This window comes from Pleurodeles waltl, chromosome 7, assembly GCF_031143425.1.
Source record: "Pleurodeles waltl isolate 20211129_DDA chromosome 7, aPleWal1.hap1.20221129, whole genome shotgun sequence".
Lineage (NCBI taxonomy): Eukaryota > Metazoa > Chordata > Amphibia > Caudata > Salamandridae > Pleurodeles > Pleurodeles waltl.
The window spans coordinates 1,117,131,837-1,117,155,362 of record NC_090446.1 but is presented as its reverse complement, the minus strand read 5'-3'; the positions used below and the strand labels follow the sequence as shown (position 1 = coordinate 1,117,155,362).

The following is a 23,526-nucleotide window of genomic DNA, read 5'->3' as shown; positions in this document are numbered from 1 at the left end:
TATATTGACTTTCGGACTTGTTTGACGGTGGAGCTTGTAGGTTTAAGAGCCCAACTTCTGAGTCTTGAGTAATTCTTTGATTTCTCTAGCGGACATGATAAAAACTTGCTTTCACCTATTACAGCCAGATTGGACTTCAAGGAGTCCTCCAAGAAACGGATGTCTAATGTGGAAGTTCTGCAGTGTTCAGAAGGGGAGGGAAGGTAGCTGGGTGCAGAGTTCTAATGGGTCCTACAGAGTGTCGATGACAGTTTCTCGGCCAGGGTAAAATAGTATGATTTCTAAACACGTCGCTTTCAAATACTGAATCTCAAATGCATTTTGAATTCTCTACATTTAAAAAAAGCTGTTTTTGCAGTGACTAATGGCCTGATTCTGTGACTTGGCCCTTTGCCCCAGTGAAAACGCGTTGTACATTCGTCCCTAGATCCTGGTTTCAGCCTGTTAAACAAATTCTTAAAACAACGCTCTTTCAGTAGTAACTTCTGCTTTTCCTAGTCCATTTACCTTTAAATTGCTGGATGACCTGTTAAGTGCACGGTGCCCTTTTGCTAGGCTAGCCAGTTAAAATATAAGCAAATGCACTGAAAACTTTACAACCACCTAAAGCTCAGTAATGGACAGCCATTCGCCACAAAGGGCTGACGACTACTAATATAGTCAGTAAATAATACACCAAACTATCCCCACCTAGCTGACTACCAAACACTATGAATCGCCATTATAGTAGTTCAGAATACAGCCAAACGCACTTTGAAGAGTCTACTTTGACGATCGATGACAGTCTTACCATATATAGAGGAATGAGTATAATACAGCTTATAAAAGCTTGCACAAAACAACTACAATTGTTAAAATATTTGAAAAAGAGGGGATTAGTTATATGAAATATCAAACTTAAAACTGGTACTCAGGATCAGAGATGAAAACTTTTGTAGCAATGAAAAATGTTTCAACATTCTTACATCCTTGTGTTCTTCCGGCCGGTAAAACTTCAGGAAAGTTTCCAAAATTAAGCAATTATAGAATAGGTAGGTAAGTTAAAGTTTATTGCATAACATATTAAAAAACAATACAATACAATACCATAAATAATAAAACAACCTAATGGACCCCCCCCCCCAATATAGGGGGGCCTTAGGCTCACAAGCCACATACGTTTAGACCCGCAGTTCAGTTTCTGGTCCATGCCGAGTTTTCCTCCTTGCCTCAGAGCTGTTTTACAGCTCTCCTTCCCCCTCGCCCACTCTCCCTCCTCATTCACTACCACTTCATTCTGTAGTGTGGTTAGTTTTACGTATACTTTGCGCATTAGCTTCAGGCTTTAGGCCTTTGTGCACTTTGCCCTGAATGTATTTTATTCATTTGCTGACAGCTTAGAGCCTCTGTGCACTTTGCTCTAAATGCTTTTTATTAGGCTTCGTACTGTTATTTTTCAAATAGCCAGTTCTACGGTGTTGTTTTTTATTCATATCACACTGTTTTGCCTACTTCAGCACTGGAGTTCTTCATAACATATTCACTCTGTTCTTCAGTCAAGGATACAGTCTGGTACGTTGCCGATAGACGTGGTAGGAGTTTAGATTTGACATTCCTGCGTAGGGACATTTTGTGATCACGATGACATGTTAGTTATAAAATCACTTCCTTGTCCCAATACATGCAAGAGGGAGATTCCGACCAGAGATCAACAGCTAGACGCTGACTGCCTCGTTGCAGATGCTGAACCAGATCACAGGCCTTTGCTCAGGTATGAGGGCTTATGTCTCCCCAGTGATTCGGAAAGGCAAGCTAGAAGCTTAACATGCTGTGCTCTAAATAGAACAAGCAGAGGGAGAGTAGAAACTGTTAGGCACTATGATAGCTTTGTTCTTATGTTTTACTCTCCTGGTGACTATTTCAATCCTACTGTGTTGTATTGTTCTGGTTATTGCGGCTCACGCCTTATTATCTAAAATACAGTCGTTTTATTAAAACATTATATAAAACTTATACTGTCTTTGTCATTTGTATATGAGATCATATTGTAAATGAGAGAGTTGGTTTGGATCTGAGTGACCACGACTTCCCTGAGAAGTTGCAAAGATGTCATGCGCTCGGCTGCCTAATCATTTCTTCCCCGTGGGAGAAATGAGGCACTGCTAGTTAGCCGGTGCAAAAACCGGATTTAGGGTGACAGAGTTCCTTACACGTGGGTCAGAATCAGTCCCCCACACCGTTATCGATCCTGCTGCCTAGAAATCCAGTAGTCTCATTTAGGATAATGAGAGCCCACGCGACATGGCGCCGCCAACGATTGTTCTGGCTCTAATGTTTAGGTCTGACTGACTCTCTCGGTCTCATATATATTTTGACTCCTCGGTTCCGTACGTGCGTCCGTGGGGCTGAGGGTTTCCGCCACCACGGGATAGGTACGTCCTATTGCTTAGTGGTTGGTTGTTCAAGCTTGAACTTTGAAAGGAAAAACCCCGATATTGGTGTGCCTTCTCTGACCTAGAGCTGTTTTTTTACAAATGGCGAATCCTAATGTAGTGAATATAGCAATCAATATGCGTCACCCGCTGACAGGACATCTGATAGCACATGGACTGACAGTCCAGGGGGGTCCAGTCACTTTTGTGGTGGACGCCCATGCAGCCTATAGGACAGAACTTTTTTATTCTTGGGTCGCATTTCCAGCAGTTGATGGGGGTACAAATACTTTTCACGAATACACTGTTGCAAATGCCCCTGGACAATACAGGGCTTACGCTTACTTAGAGATACCTCTATCTTATCAAGAACACCATAATTGGCTTGATGGCGCCCTCCCACATACAGTAGCACAAGTGAGGTTAGGTCCGTTGAGTAATGATGGTCCGACCTGGCCTTTATTGGCTACTTACACACCATATCCTGCGGTTGCAAATTTGGCAGTGGCTGATGTGTGTCGTTTATATATAGACTTGGCTACAACATACAGAAGACTGGTTCAGTTTGTGATGCAGACATTAAATACTAATGCAGCGCGTGCTGCTCCGGCGCACCCACAAGCAGTGGTTCCGGGAATCAATCCAGCCACTGTACACTCAGTTATGGGTAAGGTACCGGCTAAACGTGAGGAAACTCCATTTTGGCTGGTGCAAAAAATTAATACGCTGCAAGCAGTATTTCCCCATACGGCACCTCAGGATAAACATAGAATTTTGACGATGTGTTTGCCGTATGGGATGGTTCCTCCGGTGGACCTTTGTAATACCTGAGGCACGGTGTTTGCCGCGCTCTACACTACAGCACACGGTACGCCGACTTTAGGTAATTTACCGGAAGTGCTTAAACAAATTCAAGATGAATATGGGGCTGCCCCTGCCTTAGATTTGGGCATGCAATTAATGGGCAATTTTGCCGCAGTTTCTTCTATTATTTTGAGTAATCTCAAGGGAGAGGCAGTAGCACTAGCCGTGCGAATGCTTCTTCGGGATGTTCCGCAGATTAATCAAGAGCGGGAACTTCCGCAAATAATAGCTGAGACATATTAGAGTATTGGTCGCGATAGCCTAGGGGCTAGACCGCAGAAACCCCAATTGCAGGGTAAAAATAATAAAGATAATGCTAAGCAACAGCAACCTGAGGGTACAAAAAAGCGCTGGGAAAAGAAACAGCAAACACCTAAAAAAGATGGGGGACAGTCTCTGCAACCGGAGACCCCGCAGAATAGGTATAATCTCAGGAATAGGGATAATTTGAAGACGCCTGATAGATATCAATATACTGATACATGCCAATCTCGTTCCTTTCAGGACTCCTCAGAGAAGAGAAGTGAGAGAGGTGGGCGGTCAGAGCGGAGGACGGAGGACGTGAAACCGAGACAGGATTCACAACGCTCAGCGGAGGTTTCTGTTAAACAAGAAGAGAAACCGCTGCAACAAAAACAGCAATTTAAAAAGAAAAAAGTGGCAGCAGTCTCAGTTAGACATGCTGCTCAAGAAGAGAGTTCTCTTGTCGAACAAGACATCGGCATTAGCACTGTTAGACAGCGCAGCAGAGGTCACAATAGTTCGCCGGAGTCTTCTAGAGCATCTGGAGGTGAAAGCAACTGATGACTTCATACAAGTTGAAACGGCGGATATGCGAGTCTCTGATCCTGATAGAGTATATCAAGTGACTCTACGATTAGAAGGGGACATTGACCGCATTATACACGCCATCTTTTGAGACCATGTGGTAAAATCATATGATGTTCTGTTGGCCGAACAGGATTGGCCACCTGACTTTGTTCGCGACTGTCCGGTTGGGGAGGATGTTATAGTACCTTCCTTCTCACCACTTGTTCTGAGAGAGCTAGCGGAGTCCTATGGTAAAACATGGGCTCTAGCACAGGCTCCCGCCCTATATAGAAATAATGTGGGGTGGGATAGACAATCACCTTATCATGTAATTCCAATAAAGGGCACACCTCAGCCACAGCCGCAGTATCCTATCAAATTTGAGGCAAGAGCATTGGTTCGGAAAATTCTTACACAATTGGAGTATCAGGGCGTAATTGAGCCCTGTGTCTCGACGATGAAAATACCTTATTTCCGGTTGCTAAACCGGACCGTTCATATAGGATAGTGGAGGATTACAGACATTTGAATGGTCACACACGCACATATGCAATACAGAATTCACATAGCGCAGCGCTTATGAACAATATAGTGCGTAAAAAATACAAAACAACGTTGGATATCTCGAATGGATTTTTCTGCCAAAATATAGCGCCCGAAAGTCGGGACTATACCAGTTTCAGTGCGTTTGGCTCTCAGAATTTTTTCTGTCGTTTGCCTCAGGGGTATAAGAATAGCCCAGGACTGTTTTCGGCTCGTGTGACTGAAATGCTGCACGAGTTGGACCCTGAAGCGTTATCATATGTTGATGACCTATATTTGACAGACGATGAGATTCTGCAACATCTAAGGCGCGTATCGCGCATTGTTGTGGGATTTGCTGATATTGGCTATAAGTTTAATTTTAAGAAATCAAAGATTGCCTTCCTCAGCGTCATTTTCCTGGGATATGAGTTATCGAGTGAGGGCAAGAGCCTAGCACCACATTTTTTGGAGAAATGTGCTTTATTGCAGCCTCCTAATACGGTTCGGAAGCTCCAGTCATTGTTGGGGTTTCTGAATTTTGGCAGAACTTACATTCCTGACTATGCTACGCGTATAAAACCCTTATACGAACTGATTCGCCCGAATTTTTCGAGTAGATTTTGGACGATTGAGCATACACACATTCTGCGAGAGTTACAGACTGATCTCTTAGCAGTTAAACACTTACACACACGGGACAATAAGACACATTTAGTCATCACGGTGATACCTGGGGCTGTTGGGTTTACGTATGTCACCTTTAATGAGGGTGAGACAGTCCCGATTGCATACAAGTCCCACTTGTATTCTGCTGCAGAACAACGATTTGCACAGACTGAGAAAATACTCACTGCAGTACAGATGTCTTTGATTAAAGAGAGACCGCTTGCCCAGGGCCAACGCATTATTGTCGTTTCCCCGATTCCGGCCCTAGAGGCTGTTACAAAAGCGAGTGGTTCCTAATTCGAAAGCTTTACACCCACGATGGATACAATGGGCTACGTCTTTGACAGCCACTGATGTAGATTACATATTTGACCCTACACTGCAGACTCAAGAATTTCTTCAATATGAAATAGAGTACCCAGTTCCTGCTGGCACATTGCCTATTGACCAATATCAAGTGGTCATGTATACCGATGGCTCTGCGCAACCAGCGGTTGGGACTAAACAACAGTATTCTGCTGCATGTGCGGTGGTGAGTGGCACTATGGAGGGGGAAGTGTTCAGCCCCCGACATACTTATACTAAAACCTTGGGAGATTGTACGGCACAGCTGGCTGAGCTCAAAGCTCTATTGTTAGCGTTGGAGCACGCGGATCCGGCAATTTTGACCTTGCTGGTCTGTGACTCCTACTACTGTGTTCAGTCTTTCAATGAATATCTGCACTATTGGAAGTTGAATGGGTTCAGAGATTCTAAAGGCAACACCATTAAACATAAATTGTTGTGGGGTAAGGTTGCGGATCTGAAAGAAACGCTTCCTAAGGTCCATGTTGTGCATACACTTGGACACCAGTGCGTTGGAATACACGTTGCTGGAAATACTTTAGCTGATGAAGCCGCAAAGTTGGCAGTGGCTGTTGCCACTGTGGCCGCAGTGACTCGTTCGAGTTCCAAACCAGACACAGAGATTTCGGCTGCCATAAAAGCTACGGCTGATGGCACGCCGTTTCCTAAAGTATTTCCTTCTAAATATAGTTACTGCTTGAGTAGTGCGCTAAATGCTGTTGTTAATATTCCAGGCATTGGTGTACGTGAACTACCCAATAGAATTGAGAGACCTCGATTAATTTCTGCAGCACATGAGGGGGTGGCATCTGCACATGCTGGTGTGGCTGCCACGATTTCACTTTTACAGGCCCATTACTGGTGGCCTGGTCTCTATAAAGAGACGAAGCAGTATGTCCTTTGTTGTGACGTCTGTCAACAAATTAAAGCATCGTCGGCTAGACGCCCGCAGCAGACGCCCCTTCTGATTTCAAACAAACCGTTACAGTGTGTGTACTTGGATCATTGTGGTCCGCTGACACCAGATAGTGCATACAAATATATATTGGTTGCTGTAGATTCGTGCTCCAGATTTGTGTGGGTCTGGCCACAACGCTCGGCTGACGCTCGGACTGTTATTGAAGATTTGCGCATCTTTGTGGATACATTTGCAGTTGCGGCTTTTCATTCGGACCAGGGCCCTGCTTTTGCCTCTAAGGCATTCAGGGACACCATGGGTTCGTTGGGGGTCCAACTCCAATTCTCGTCTCCATTTCATCCCGAGGGAAATTCTGTCGTGGAGCGTTTAAATCGTGATTTAAAGCAATCCTTAACGGCCAGAGTTATAGGTACGGGTCGTAGTTGGTTAGCCCACCTATATGGAGTACAGAGAGCACTTAATAACTTGCCTAGACGGTCACTGGGGGGGTCGTACTTCATATGAGTGCCTGTTTGGAACACAAATGTATGTTCCTGATCTAGATGGTCCTGGTGTGGAGGCGGCAGTTACGCCCTTTGACATAAATGATCGTGTCACTGTTTTGCAGGATTTACAACAATTCTGTGAAGATAACTCTTCTGCAAGTGCTGCCTCCTCAGGAATTAAGGATGAGCCAGTAACACCTACTGGTTGGATTCCCAGGATTGGGGATCTAGTGCGTGAAAAGGTCGCAGTAAAGAAAGATTTTGGTCCTTCTTATCGAGCACCTGTCCCTGTGTTAGGGGTGAGCGGCGTGAGAACTGTGATTTTGCCGCCGCTGCAAGGGGCCAAAGGAAATCGCTTTGTTTCTATTGATAATGTCAAGTTACAACATGTGGCCGATTCTGCACAGCAGACCAAGAGGGACACCCAGTAGTTCCGGCATCCCTCTCACTACTGGGGAAGAAGTCCTGCTGCAGGTGATTTACACCAACGCTGTTTCCTCTCCGAGCTTGGGGAGGGTGGAGGATGATCTTGCGATTGTTCCACAGACAACGATTAATATGGAATCTTTTGATCAAGTTGCTGTACGTTTATGATGTTTCTGAACATGTGGTTTATAGCGTGCCTAGGAGAGAGCCTCCATCTGCTTCTTTGTCCACAGTTGCACCTTTTGCAAGAACTGCCTCTGGCTGCTTCAACGACGCTGATGAAGCAGTGTCCAGCTCTTCGTCCTCGATGTCTTCTGTCCGAGGTCCACGTAAGCTGCTGAGTTGGCTTAAACGTACATATTTTGTTTTTCCTTGGAACTATTTGTGGCTTTTTATGGCTGTAATGACTCTTTTTTTTATGGTTGGGATTTGTAGTTACTTTTTTTCTAGTAATACATGGTCATTTTCTTCCTGATCGATCTGACATTGAGCACATGGAGACTGTGTTGAGACCACATTTTTCGTCTCATATGGTTCGGAGAGACTTGTCCAATGTGAACATTTCTGCAATACCGATTCCGGATGGGATTGTATGGGATAAAGTAATGTTTGATATATATGATCCCACTGAATTGATTCAAATACCGTATGTCCTCAAGTTATCAATGAATTATATTGTTATACCAGGCATTGTTTCTGATGATTGGGATGTGAAGACAGTAGATTCTGTGCTAACGGATTTGCAATATTATACTGTCTATGACGATGAAGATGCTTACCAATTTAGAGATAATCATGGTGACATGTTTTGTTACAACTATTATGGACACCACTTTATTCATAAAGCTAGTAGCCCTAAGTCCATATTTAATTATGTGCAATGGGAACATTGCTCGACTCCTCCACAAGGGAGTTCGAAAACGTATTATGATAAATTTGCATAGTTTTCTGGGCATGATCAGCGGAATGCTAAGTCTTACTATTTTAAAGTTACACCGTATTCTAATAAGCAAATTTTATTGACTGATACTAAATTACTATATTCAAATTTGTTTGTATCTAAACTTTCGATCGAGGGGTATGAATACTGGTTAAAGACTGTTGACTTGAAAAGTGTTTGGGGTACGAAAAATTGGCAGATGCAAGGCAGGGATACATTATTTGGAGCATGTCTTATCCCTGTGCAGATTTTCCTCAATGACACGGTACAACAGACTAGCTGTTTGGGCTTGACGACAATTAGAGAGTTGAATTTGCCTAGTATACCTGTCCCTTCCAAATTAAACAACTGGCAGCACTATGTGAATGCTACTTTTAGTGAATTTACGCATTGGGTCCAGAATGGTACGCTTAACACTTCATCGTTACATCCGGGCGGGTGGTTATTATGTACCATAGACACTAATGAGTGTCATCAACGTTTTGTTACCTCTTCAGGGGGGTTCAGGACTAGTAGGGCAGACCCTCGTTACATTTCACCAGAACATGCTGATATTATAACTACGTACAGCGTGGGGAAGCTTTGTCAACAATGGTTGAAGTCATCCACGCTGGATGCAGTTAAGTCACATCTCAAGTTACTGTTTAATGGTACTGATTTACAAGATTTTTTGTCAGGTCCCAAGGTACCACGGAAGAAAAGGTTTTTATATGAAGTTTATAATGAGATTTGGAAACTTTCACAACAGGAGGCTGCAGCCCGGTTGAGGCAGATTGATCAGGAAAATCTGCTGCAGACTTTGTCTGTTGTTGATAATGGCATGCATACCCTTTCTGACCGTGTTTACACGATTGACAGCATTGTTTCCTCTGCTATTGACATTATTAAATCGGACATGTCGTCTTTATATCATGGGCAGAGTCAGACACGGTCCATCATGCAGCTGGGTTGGACTCTTCAGACCTTGAAGGCGGGTCGCGTTCCATGGCAGCACATTCGTGCCAGAGAGATCTTTATCTCCTTTAATTTGACTCGTCAACAACAGTTGATGGCTAAAAAGGAAGCGACATATGTTATGTTGAATATTGAGAAATTGGAGAAACTGCCTTTCACGGTGGCTGAGATTCCGTCAGCTGAGTGGTTGATTCATGGGGTTATTAATTTGCCTATCTCCACTCTGCAATTTACTTCTTGTTTGAAGCACATTCCGGTGGGTAGATATGAACTATTGGGAGACAGTTACATACACGAGGTGTGGGAGCTTCCCTTTCAGTACAGATGTGTTAATGGTTTGAGGGAGGTTTTTCTTAGTGGTAGCGAATGCGAAGCTTCTGTCAGCCATTCCATGGTTTGTAAACAGCTGTCCTTGCACGGAGCGTGTAACGCTTCGATTGCTAACTTAGCTTGTTATTTAAAGGGTGTTCCAGTCCCGGTTATTAAAAACACTTTCCAGGTGCTTTCTAACGGCAGTTACGTTGTTCTTAACAGCAAACGCTGCTGTGGCATGCGTGCCGGCATAGTTTACGTTGTCGTTGTCAACAAGGCCGTTACGTGCTGCGGGAATGTGTTGTTTCCCCCCACTCAAATTAGGGAGGTAGCGGACATCTGGCCTCATATTGCTACTTCCAAGGTTGATTTCGACAAGTTGAGTCGGCTGAAGGCTTTATTGTTTCAAAAGCATGTGGCCCTTACATCTGCTAGCGAGACCTACGCACTTCAGGTGGCAAGGTCATCGGCGGAGATACAGTCCCTTTTGAATACTAACTTTCCAAGTCACTTCGGTGAACTTGTGGGACGTATATTTAATGCATCCAGCACTGCTGGTATTGCTCATTTTTTCAAAGCCGTTGGTGTTGGTTTCGCTCACACCTTCTCTTCCATATTCGGTTTGATACCTTCGGCTATACACTCTATTTTCGGAAGCATTTTTGGGGGTTTCCCGATTACTTTGGCTTTGTTGGCTGGAGTCTTGCTATTGTTGCTATTTTTTCGCAATGGCTGTCCCGCCACGACAAGATCCTATATTGCTGCTCCCGTCAGCGCAGCTGTGTCGTGAACGCATGATGCAGCATTTTGGAGCTACACTCCTGGGCCATTTGGAGTGTGACTGGTCTCTGTCATTCAGACCGGTTTTGGATTGTGTGCAACCCATGTTTCGGAGCCTTTGGTGCTCATTTGAACATGCACTGGCTTTCTGTCTCTCACTGCAGCGCCCTCCAGTGGTCGATCCTGATCTGTTGATGTTCCCAATTAGGGCTCATTCCCAGACTTGTGCACTACGGTTGCGTTTGCTTCGTGAGGCGGTTTATGAGATTCCCTTCCTGGAGGAAGATGGTATTGTCTCTTTCATTGGCCCTGCACGGGGTGCCGCCCTGAATGGTTTTGGGGCTTTGGAACACACCTGCTCCATGGTACTTGGTGGCGTGGATCTTCCGATATTAACATATATCGAAGTGGAGGAGCTCCTACGTTCTATTGCTTCTGTCTGACAATTTGATTTTTTTTCTTCAGCAAAATTGACACTATATTGAATTTGGCTTTATCGTCACATGTTTCCTAAATTTATGACTTTGTTGTCTTCTTACCTTGTCGAAATATATTATTTATGTTTGGGGCATGTTTTTATGTTATTGGAACCACTTGCTACCGACAAGGGGAGGGTGTAGTGTGGTTAGTTTTACGTATACTTTGCGCATTAGCTTCAGGCTTTAGGCCTTTGTGCACTTTGCCCTGAATGTATTTTATTCATTTGCTGACAGCTTAGAGCCTCTGTGCACTTTGCTCTAAATGCTTTTTATTAGGCTTCGTACTGTTATTTTTCAAATAGCCAGTTCTACGGTGTTGTTTTTTATTCATATCACACTGTTTTGCCTACTTCAGCACTGGAGTTCTTCATAACATATTCACTCTGTTCTTCAGTCAAGGATACAGTCTGGTACATTGCCGATAGACGTGGTAGGAGTTTAGATTTGGCATTCCTGCGTAGGGACATTTTGTGATCACGATGACATGTTAGTTATAAAATCACTTCCTTGTCCCAATACATGCAAGAGGGAGATTCCGACCAGAGATCCACAGCTAGACGCTGACTGCCTCGTTGCAGATGCTGAACCAGATCACAGGCCTTTGCTCAGGTATGAGGTCTTATGTCTCCCCGGTGATTCGGAAAGGCAAGCTAGAAGCTTAACATGCTGTGCTCTAAATAGAACAAGCAGAGGGAGAGTAGAAACTGTTAGGCACTATGATAGCTTTGTTCTTATGTTTTATTCTCCTGGTGACTATTTCAATCCTACTGTGTTGTATTGTTCTGGTTATTGCGGCTCACGCCTTATTATCTAAAATACAGTCGTTTTATTAAAACATTATATAAAACGTATACTGTCTTTGTCATTTGTATATGAAATCATATTGTAAATGAGAGAGTTGGTTTGGATCTGAGTGACCACGACTTCCCTGAGAAGTTCCAAAGATGTCATGCGCTCGGCTGCCTAATCATTTCTTCCCCGTGGGAGAAATGAGGCACTGCTAGTTAGCCGGAGCAAAAAACGGATTTAGGGTGACAGAGTTCCTTACACGTGGGTCACACTCAGTCCCCCACACCGTTATTGATCCTGCTGCCTAGAAATCCAGTAGTCTCATTTAGGATAATGAGAGCCCACGCGACAATTCCACTTCTATCTCTCCCTGCCCTATCTTTGCCTACGCCACCCAACAAAGTAGCAGATACTACCACAACCTCTAGTGACTGAGATGACCCCCCACATAACATCCCGCCTATTTTCCTACTCCACCACCCCTTCACACTAACCCCTTCCCTGAGACTCACCGCCCTCATGGATCTGCCCTACCTCTCATCCAAAATGCCCCACACAGGATCCACAACAATTTCCACACTGAGTGCAATATTCTGGAATGCTAACATGCTCACACGCTACATGAAACGGAAGAAAATATTGTCTTACCTACAATTCCAAAGAGTAGACATCGCTCTATTACAGGAAACCCATCCCATCTTTCCCATTTAGAATCTTAGAAATTACGCCACAACTGTGTGGGACGGGTGATACACAGCAGCTGCTCCACAACCCTGACTCCAGAACCTGGCCTGTCCAGGAAGTGCGGTGTTGCAATCCTCCTATGAAGATCATTACCCTTCACCGTTCTCAAAACGTGGATGGATCTGAACGGGGGCTACGTCCTTGCTAATGTCAGAATCGGTGGCCATGTTTGATGTATCGGCTCTGTATATGCCCCTATAGGGACTAAATGCTCCTTCTTCCTCCAACTCAACCGTCCTCTAACTGAAATTGGGGCTATGCACTTCCTCTTTGTGGGAGATTGGAACTTGGCACCCGACCACTGCAGCAAAGCCAACAGGGCCCTCATGGGCAATGTTCTGTCAGATAACGGCCTGATAGACCATTGGCGCATCACGCACCCATCAGATAGGGAATACACCTTCATCTCGCCGGTTCATGGCACCCAATCCAGAATAGACTACTTTCTGGTCTCCCAGAGGACTTTAGCCCATGTTAGGGACTCCCGAATCCTAGAGGCTGCATGTCACAGGGTAAAGCCAAATTGTGTACCCACATCGCCACCTACCTAGAAGACAACAGAGACCCGGGGCCACAGCAACGACGATCATTCATGGCCAACTTATGAGGGATGCAGCCAATGGCGCACCCAACAGACAGATCTGGAGGGTGCAATAGCAACCCTTATGCGCCTCAACACCACAGCCCCACACCCACCGCTGAGGGCCAAAGTGTACCTCAATAACCTTTTCACCTCCAATGCGGAGTTCGCTCTCCAAAGGATGAAAGGGCACCACTATGAACATGGAGAAAAGGCGGGCTGTTTTCTGGCTTCACAACTGTGCCAACAGAAAGCAGCACTACTTATACCGGCCATTCAGTCCTCGAATGGAGTTATCCTTACCTACCTCCAGGACATCGTCAGTGAATTCATAGACTTCTATCGGTCCCTTTACACCCCAAAACTGTAGACGACCCCGCACGTCCATCTGCATTCCTGGAGGACATACCCCTACCCAGGCTCAACGAAGATGGTAGGAGCTTACTGGAGGGTGAAATCAACAAAGAGGATATTGCCTAAGCCATTTCTAAACTTCCCTACGATAAAGCACCAGAGGAAGACAGATTCCCAGTGGAATTCTACAAATGGGCAGGTGAGGATGTGGTAGACTCCCTATACGAAGCCTTTCAGGAAACTGCAAGGGCTGGCACCTTAGGTCCCATCTCCAACAGAACAACCATAGCAGTCCTCCCCAAACAAGGGAAGGACCCCCTGCTCTGTGGAGCTACAGACCTATCTCCCTTCTAAAAGGTGCTATCAAAATCCTGGCAGGGGTACTAGTGGCCCACCTGTGTAAAGTTATTCCATCCCTCATTCACCATACACTAGTGGGATTTGTACCCAGTTGATCATCCACAAATCATCTTTGTATCTTGGTACACACCCTGTGGTCTGCGAGAAACCTACAAGATGAAGCCCTCGCTCTTTCCTCTGATTCTAAAAAAGCGGTTGACAGGATCGAATGGTGGTACCACTGTGCGGTCCTGCAATGTTTTGGCCTGGGCGATGATTTCAGAGCCAAAGTCCACTGGCTGTATGACTCACCCTTGGTACAACTGAACTGCGGAGGCTTTCTACCAGACCCATTCCCCGTCAGGCATGGGACTTGTTAGGGCTGTCCACTTTCCCTGTTACTGTTCTTCCTGGCCATTGAACCTTTGGCGGCCACCATCCATCACACCCCACTCATATCAGGAGTCCCCCTTTCATGGGGCACATCTACAATTTACCTTTACGCAGATGACAGCCTGCTTACTCTCATGGATCTACCACGCTCACTTCTGAGCCTACAGAACTTCTACGGCTCTGTCAGGCTACAAAGTAAACAGAGATAAGAGTGAGGCATTACCTATCTCTTATGTAACCACCAAACCAGCCATAGCGAACATCCCTGTCTGATGGACCCTCTCCCACCTTAAGTATCTTAGGATTTATAGCAACAGAGGCCTAGATCGCATTCTTGCGGACAACCTCGACCCATTACTAGTGCACATACAACAGGACTTTGCTAAATGGTCAAATCAAATCAAATCAAATCATTAACATTTATAAAGCGCGCTACTCACCCGTGAGGGTCTCAAGGCGCTAGGGGGGGAAGGGGGGGTTATCGCTGCTCGAACAGCCAAGTCTTTAGGAGTCCCTGGAAAGCGGAGTGGTCCTGGGTGGTCCTGAGGCTGGTGGGGAGGGAGTTCCAGGTCTTGGCCGCCAGGAAGGAGAAAGATCTCCCACCCGCCGTGGAGCGGCGGGTGCGAGGGACGGCAGCAAGTGCGAGGCCAGCGGAGCGGAGGGGGCGGGTGGGGACGTAGAAGCTGAGGCGTCTGTTGAGGTATTCCGGTCCCTTGTTGTGGAGGGCTTTGTGTGCGTGGGTGAGAAGACGGAAGGTGATCCTTTTGCTGACTGGGAGCCAATGCAGGTGTCTCAGGTGTGCGGAGATGTGGCTGTTGCGGGGTACGTCGAGGATGAGGCGGGCCGAGGCGTTTTGGATGCGTTGCAGGCGGTTTTGGAGTTTGGCGGTGGTCCCGGCGTAGAGGGTGTTGCCGTAGTCCAGGCGACTCGTGACAAGGGCGTGGGTCACGGTTTTTCTGGTGTCGGCGGGGATCCAGCGGAAGATCTTGCGGAGCATGCGGAGAGTGAGGAAGCAGGCGGAGGACACGGCGTTGACTTGCTTGGTCATGGTGAGAAGAGGGTCCAAGATGAAGCCGAGGTTGCGGGCGTGGTCTGCGGGGGTCGGTGTGGTGCCGAGGGCCGTGGGCCACCAGGAGTCGTCCCAGGCGGACGGGGTGACAATTGGGCCTTTCTGTTTGGGGGAGAGTACAAGCAGTACGCATAGTGACTGCCTTGCTTTACTTACGTCCTCGGCATGTTGCCCTTGCTGGTCCCCTTCCCTACCTAATGCTCCATTAATAAGAGTATCCCTGCCTTCAATAGGGGGTCCTGTTGCCCCATCTGAACACCACCAAACTGATGACCCACTGCTCCTGTGGCGGCCTAAGCCTCCCATCATTTGAAAACTACGTGCTATCCCTACACCTCCCACAACTCACTTACATGCTTCCTGGGATGAATGACCCCCCGCAGCGGGTCCAAACAGAACTAACCCTGCTGCACTGCCCCCTGGGATTGAATCCACTCTACGGTGACAGAGACTCCGAGACACAACCGCCAACCCAGTGGTGCAAGCCATGGTGAAATCCTAGCAGCAAGCCCACAGCCTGCTCAGAGTAAACGCCCACCTCCACAAATATGCGCCACTATTGGGCAATACCAGACTACAGATCAGAGAAATTATGCTAGACTGGAGAGAATGGCAAGCTGCCGGCATCGCCTCCTGGGGCAGGTACTAGACGACGGAGCCCTTAAACCTTTAGCTACGCTATGTGATGAATATGACCTCCCCCACAACAACTCTGGAGACACACACAACTCCAGCACTGCCTTGCCAATAGTATGGGCCATGCCCATGGTCCCTGCAATCCTCGCCAGTAGACTCCTATCTCATAACCTGGGTTCACTTCCGTGGTGTAATGTCTGGCCGCCACGCCCTACTGTCCTCCAACTCTGCTCCCTGCCCCTCCTGCACAGCCTCCCCATCTCCTGGCAATTAAAGCTACAAGTAGAATTTGAACTGAAGGACTTGGCAGATCTCCTAGAAGCCCGGGACTGCAGAGCAAGGGAAGCCTGGATGAAATTCTCCCTTTTAAAAAATGCTCCATAACTGGTACTGGACACCTGCAAAATTGAAATCAGCAGGCCTCCTGCCCATGCAAACCATTGTGACCTCTTGCATATCCTATGTGACTGTCCCTCCATCACGCCCTTTTGGAAAGCAGTGGGACAAATGCTGCATGAGACCCTGCCCTTACAGAATCCACTACACCGCCCGCTGATCTTCCTCCACGATACAGCAAGCTGTCCTGACCTGCCGTGCCCACAGACCCGCCTCATTCCCACGACGAATGGCTCACAGCATGTACCAGACTGTGTCATACAAAGGCATCTTTTATAACTTGCAACACAAATTTCTCCAAACCTGGGCACCCTTTCTACAGGCTGGAGCATGCCATTCCTGAACCACCAATCAGTAAAACGCTTTCTATTCCTCAAACCCCCCACTCTCTTTTTCCCACCCCCCTTGGGCACAACACATCACACACCCACATCCTCCTTACCATCTTCCCTACCCACTTTAACACAAGCACTATACCTCACAACCTGCACCTCACACCCCACACTTTACACACACACCACATCCTAGTCCTCGCACTTCTCCACCCTGCACACTCCTCTTCATACCTGACATTGCATATCTTACCTCCCCTCATCCTATTATACTCCTTCTACTCCCTCCACATAGGGATACTCAACCATTCTGAGGCTTCATTTTATTTTGTAATATAATATAATAGTAATCTCACTATTTCTGCACAATCACTTCATTGCCCCATTGCCTTACTACCCTACTGACTCTGCTTCCAGTCACACTACCGCTGTTACACCCCATAATGGAGTCCCCCCCCCTTTACCCCCACATCTCCTCCCTTCCGCCCCCCACACTACACCCTCCGCAACCAAGAAGACTAAATGAACATTCGAATAGAGATCATATCCACAAAAAATTACTTTTAACTTACTTTTAAATTACTTTTAACCCCACATGAATCCAAAGAGAATCCATATTGTTTTTTTTCAAGTAGAAAACGTTTATGGGCGTACTGAGTGCTGTGATCTGACTGGTAAAGAACTATGAAGATTTCTACTAGTGTTTCACTGGCATTGGACTGTTGGATACTAGTTTCATCTCATTAGTAATCTTATGAAAAAAATCAACCCCCTTCACGTCAGTTACAGTGTTGAGTTTATGCTGCAGATAAGCAGACCTCCTGCCCTTGCTGATCTGAGCACTTCTTGCCTCTGCAGGTTGTAAGCGTCTGAACTGAAGTGATTGTGTGTAGCTACTTTTAGGCCGGATAGTTATGGTTAAGTTCAGAATTAACTCCACCCATTCCAGCCCATGTAAAAGTGCCATCCTGAATTGGTCTTCAGAGATTGCCAAGTTTGCCTTTCTGCATAATTATGTGGGCGGGATGCATAAGCGGTGTGTCATTGACTACTTTCAGGATACGTTCACCTTTTCACACTTTTTATTTTCCTGCCACCTTCCCCCTTTCATACTCAGTTAAGTCAGGTAGACTTCAGTTAGGCTTCAGACAGGTGAGCACAGCCTCGAATGTCTGCAAAGGGGGCAACTTTGGCAGATTACAAGTTAAAACAGAAGTGCATATGCTAAACACTGGAGTTTTCTCTGGATATGTTTTGGGGAAACTGATATTTTAGAGATTTCGAAGAAGAGGAAATAAGCCAGATTTTCTCATCCTACTGTCCTTCCTTTGCAGGTCTCTATTGCAGTGGCTGGGTAAAGAGAGGCCCCACCGGAGTTATAATAACGACCATGAACGACAGCTTTGACACAGCACAGTCTGTGGTTGAGGATCTGAGCTCTGGCGCGCTGAGCGCCTCACATCCCAAGCCTGGTTCAGCTTCCACGAAGCGCATCCTGCAAGACAGAGGTTTGTGGTCTCACACTGCTCTGTGTCTGGGGGTGGGGAGGGGCGGAGTAAGGGGGGGTCTGTCCCTTTCTTTATATGCACTCAAGTGAGTGTTACTGTATGCCATTAAAATGTTTCTTCACGCTACCTTCTCACACCATGTCAGCATTAAGATTGTGATGCCTCCACGTGTCTCATTTTAGTGTGTCCCAATTTGTATTTCTGACTTTGACCATGTATGCTCACTTTTACCTGTGCTGCCCATGTTTCTGTACTGTTTCTTTACCATATATCCTGCATTCATCTGTTGTGCATTATTTCGACTTTAAAGCCAATGTTACTTGTCATATATCTTTACAATATGTTGTTGATGATTTGTGGTTGGCATTGGTGCTTTTCTGTATTTGAATGTGCCCATCTCTCCACAGGGATTCAACCCGTCTCATTCTCTGGCTGGGAGAAGATTAATTCTGTGGAAATGTCACGAGGAAAGGAAGTTGGGAAACCAAGAGAGAAGATTGTAGATCCTGAGGAGATGCTGCAGTTGGCAAAGTCTTGACGTTTGAAGTTCTGTGGGCCCTGTGGCAAACAGCCTTTCTTAAATGGGAGGTATCCATCAGGGGGCCAGCACACAATGCAGGACTTGTGAGATTGAAGTGGATCCAGAGAGGTCACTTCCTCGTGAGATCGCTTCCTCTAGTAGACTTGAGCTGCATCTGCAGATACTGAGCACCTCACCTCTGCGTGTAGGCAGTATTACAGAACTACAGAATATCACCATGGCAATGCGCCAATGAGATAGGGATTGAGGTCAATGGTGTAATGTATCCGTCTAGACACACAGATCAAGCGCAGTCCAGCTCCAAATAACATTGTCCTGTGCTTAGCTCCATGCACTGTCTTTGCAGGATCAAAGTTCTGATATTTTTTCACCAAGGCCGAATTGTTACAATTTGAGGAATAACCTCAAAAATCCAACTGTAACATCCTCAATCAGTATGTGCAGTCCCTCCATTATGAACACACATTCCTCCAGGAAACAAGGGTAGTGAAATATTTGTTTTAACTGTTTTACGTTTAAAATGAAGCAAGGACACAATAAACGAGTCAAATATATAAACAGTGGTTTATTTCTTTTTAATTCCAGGTGCTGTTTTTTATTAAGCAAAATTGTCTAGCAGACCACAAATATGAATAAAGTATTTGCAGACAAAATGCCACATTCATTAATTATGATTCTTTTCCCACATATAAAATAAACAACATCATGCCATGGTTGGAAAGCCTTTTAATAGACAGCTTAAAAGTATTTGTGCCAGGACAGCAGCAATTTGCTTGTCATAAAATCCCAAACAGAAAAGTGATATGTAATAATATAAATACATATGTTTCATAAATATAATGTAATTTACTTCTAGGAAACCATTTTAGTATTATTAGCTGATTCCTACTTTTGAAAACTTAATTTGCATTTAATTATATCGTTATGTTTTTTATTTACCTATTTTTCTACTGTACCTCACACCACTTTTGGTTTTGTTACTTGCTTTCTTTCACAAGGAGTGAGAAGGGGTATTGGCTTGGTTCTGTCCTATTTGCCCTTTTACCACCATCAATCTTATTTTTTCACTTTTTCTCTTGCTTTGGGGGTGGGAGGCAGCTACCTGTTTATACTATTGTTCTTCTTCCGCTCTCTGCCGCCATTACTCACTTCAGTTGTTCTCTCTGGGGCGTCTGTTCCATTTTGCTGCTTTTTCCTTCACCACCTTCCCAACCTCTCTTCAGGCACGCACGCACCCCTATTAGCTATGAAAGTATAGTGGCTATTGTTATGATTTACTGTGTTGCTGCATTCTGTGTTCGGCCGAATGCCTGTGTCCAGACATTCCGGAGCAGACAGTTGAAGTCTCTCTTGGATATGGCAGGATGCCGGGTTGTGTTGTTTTCAAATAAACTTACCTTATGAACGCATTTGAAGTCTCCAGCACCTTCCTCACTACATTTTGGTGACGAGGATGGGATAGAGACACGACCTGAGCCAACCTGCGTTCATCTCTTCATTGTTGTTCGGCGCCAGTGCCCTTGGTGGCACTGCGTATGTCCGACGTTGACGCTGCTGCCAAGGCCGCTTGCTGTTCGGAGATCCTTGGTTTCTTCAGCTCCAGTGCCCTTGGTGGCGCAGTGTATGCCGGACGTTGATGCTGCTCCCGGAGTTGTGAGCTGTTCGGAGACCCTTGGTAGGCGTGGTCTTCCCAGAGGTGACACGTCCTGACCTGACGTCTATATTTTTGGCAAGCGGAGGCATGAGGCGGCGTGAGGCGGTGCTTTCCTGATTTCCGGTGCATCCTGCAATCAGGTGACGCCTCCACGTCTATATTATCACGAAGCTGTGATGTTGCTTCTTTGATCTCCGGCACTCCCGGCATACTTGTTGAGCATATGAGATGTGTGGATTCAAGAATGTTCTGTTTGAACAGCAGAACGCTTCCTGATCTTTGCTGATCCGCCGTTCCTATTGAGGTTCACAGTGATCTGCACACCATTGAACTTTTGTGCATTGACGTATGGTACTTTGCAGGTCATGCGGTGATTTGCACACCAGTTGTTTTTCTACTGTGTTTCCTGTGTGCTTTAACTTTTATCAGTAGCTGAGCTCTGCAACGTTTTATCTGTTCTGTCTGCTTTTTACTGTGCTTTCAGTGGACATAATAGTATTTGATCCATTTGATTATTATTATAGTGATGGCCAATCACAGCATTATTTCTCCACCACCTCCATTTTTACCTCTTCCAGGGTCACCTGCTGTACCCTGGGAGGATTGGATAGAAATGTTAGAGAACTACATAGTAGCCTTAGATGGACAGGGTTTTTCGTCTCAAAGGAAAAAGGCTATCTTATTGAGCACATTGGGGTGTGAGGGTCAGCGTATTTTTAAGTATTTACCGACAGCGCTTGGTGCAAATGGTCAACCGATGGATGACGTGTTTAAAGAGGCTATAAAGAGGTTGGAGACTAGGTTCGCTAAGGAAACCAATTTAGTTCTAGCTAGATATAAGTTTTATACTCAGCCTCAAGATAATCACGAAACCATTGATGAGTTTGTTTCAAGGTTGAGGGAGTTATCAGTCAAATGTAGGTTTAGGTGTATGACTGAAGAGTTGATACAAGGCCAACTGATAGTACAATGTTGTGAGAGAAAAATACAAGAGAGGCTCTGGGCTGCAAAAGATCCCAGCTTGCAAGAAGCTATTGACATGGCAAAAGTTGTTGAAGAATTGCAGCGATGTATAAGAGAATTAGAAAGGAAAGACAAATCTGCTGATGTTATGGTATTGTCTAATGATGCTATTGGTGCTCAGCAGGAAGTTGGGGCTCTTTCGAAGAAATCTGTATTTTCAAAAGTAAAAGGGAAAGAATGCATTCGATGTGGCAGTGTATAGCATTCGGCCAATTCCAAGAGGTGTTTTGCTATCAATAAAGACTGTCGTAGGTGGGGTCGTAAGGGACATTATACCCGCATTTGTAGAGAAAGTGCCAAGTCCTCTAAGGAAATCAAATCAGGAATAAATGTAGTGGGTGAGTGTCATGACATTCCTTATGAAGAGAGAATTCTAGTACTGAGTCAAGAGGCGAATTCCGTTGAGTGTGATAGTGCGCGCAGAATGTCCAGACCTATAGCTTCCTTTACCATAGATGAATTTCGTGTAAGCCTTATGATTGTTTCGGGATCATTGTATAATATAATTCCCGAAGTCCTCTTTAAGGAACATTGGAAAAGTGAGAAACTGTATCCCAAAGATATCTCTCCTGGTGGTTACCAAGGTGGGAAAATTCATTTCTTGGGGTATATGTTAAAGCAAATACGATTTGGAGGGAGGAGTGTCATGGGGAAAATGTATGTCGCCTCGGATGGTCCACCTATCTTAGGGTGGATGCATCAATTGGATCTCAACATTGTTATCAATCCAAGGGCAACTCACCAGATTCTTGTAGTTGAGGATGTACAGTTGCATGATATTTTATAGGAGTCAAAGCATGTTTTCAGAAAAACGTTGGGATGTTTAAAGGGCTATGTGCACAAGATCATTTTAAAAGAGAATGCTGTACCCTAGCAACACAAAGTACGCAAGATCCCTTTTGTTGTGAGGGGTGAAGTAAAAAAAGTAATTGACAATATGTTGTTGGAAGGCATTATTGAACCTGTGGAGGTGTCTCCTTGGGTTTCCCCAGTGGTAGTTACTAGGAATGGGAGGGTGAGGTTATGTGTTGACTTGAGGTCGTTGAATCAGAACATTGTAGTTTACACATATCCTCTGCCAAATATCAACGAATTGTTGACGGAAGTTAAAAATGGGAGGTACTTTTCAAAGCTTGAAACCAGATCAAACTCCATCCTGAATCCAAACATTTGGTAACGTTTGTTACCCTTGAAGGCACCTTCCAGTTCAATCGTATGCTGTTTGGCCTTGCATCAGCTGCTAGTGTATTTCAGTGCATGATGACTAATATTTTTGGCAATCTCAAGAACATGTTGTCCCTTCGTAAGGCAGGCCATGTGGCACCCCACCCCACCAGTGTTAAGAGCCATCTACCCCTAGTCGGGCTCCTGTGACTTCCATGTGTGCAGCAATCGGGCATAGGCCTTGTACCCCATGGCCCCGTGATTAATTAGGGAACTCTAAGTGCATGGCGTAGTGCAGATGGCTGCTGTGTCTGTAGTGTCCGCCAATGGTAGCGGTATTGCATGCACTGAACATGTCTTTCTACTTTCTTCCCCCCCTTTTTTTGGGTCTCCCTGTTCTTGTGTGCATTAGCATCATCACGCGGAGGAGCAGTGCCACCGGATCAGGAGAGAGCTGCATCCCACATGGCCCTGGAGGGCAAGACTATGGACTCCGAATTCACCAGTGGGACGGAGGGCGAGGGGAGCTCCACAGCGGGGACAGGAGCTGAGACCAGCGACACCGACTCCTCCTCTGATGGGAGCTCCCTTGCGGTGGCGAACCCCTCTGTGCCCACCGCATCTACAGGTACAGCAGCCACCCCCCCCCAACAGCACCCCCCTCCCAGCAGCCCCTCAGCATGTGCCCTGTGGCTGCTCACCCAGGAGGGTGGGCATCTCCTTCGCCCCAGGAACCTCAGCCCCTGCCCCTGTCAGCCCTGCTGCCCTCAGTGAGGAGGCCATTGACCTCCTCAGATCCCTCACTGTTGGGCAGTCTACCATTCTGAATGCCATCCAGGGTGTAGAGAGGCAGTTGCAACAGACAAATGCATACCTGGAGGGCATTCATTCTGGTCAGGCAGCCCAACAGCGAGCTTTTCAGACTCTGGCCTCAGCACTGATGGCAGCCATTGTTCCTGTGTCCAGCCTCCCCCCTCCAACTTCCTCCACCCAGCCCCAATCCTCAGTACCTCAGCCTATCCCAAGCACACCATCAGACCAGCATGCACACACCTCAACACACAAGGGTAGCTCTGGCAAACATAAGC

At 45.9% G+C, this 23,526-nt stretch overlaps 1 protein-coding gene across 1 annotated transcript in view; it reads left to right on the top strand.

Moving 5' to 3' along the window:
* FDXR (ferredoxin reductase) overlaps positions 1-20,005 on the top strand; it is a 197,760-nt gene extending 177,755 nt beyond the window's left edge. The window contains exons 11-12 of the mRNA XM_069200092.1: positions 17,883-18,056; positions 18,464-20,005. Coding sequence (XP_069056193.1) covers positions 17,883-18,056; positions 18,464-18,594 — 305 coding nt within the window. The 3' untranslated portion in view covers positions 18,595-20,005. The remainder of the gene's footprint in view (positions 1-17,882; positions 18,057-18,463) is intronic.
* The last annotated feature ends 3,521 nt before the right edge of the window (positions 20,006-23,526 follow it).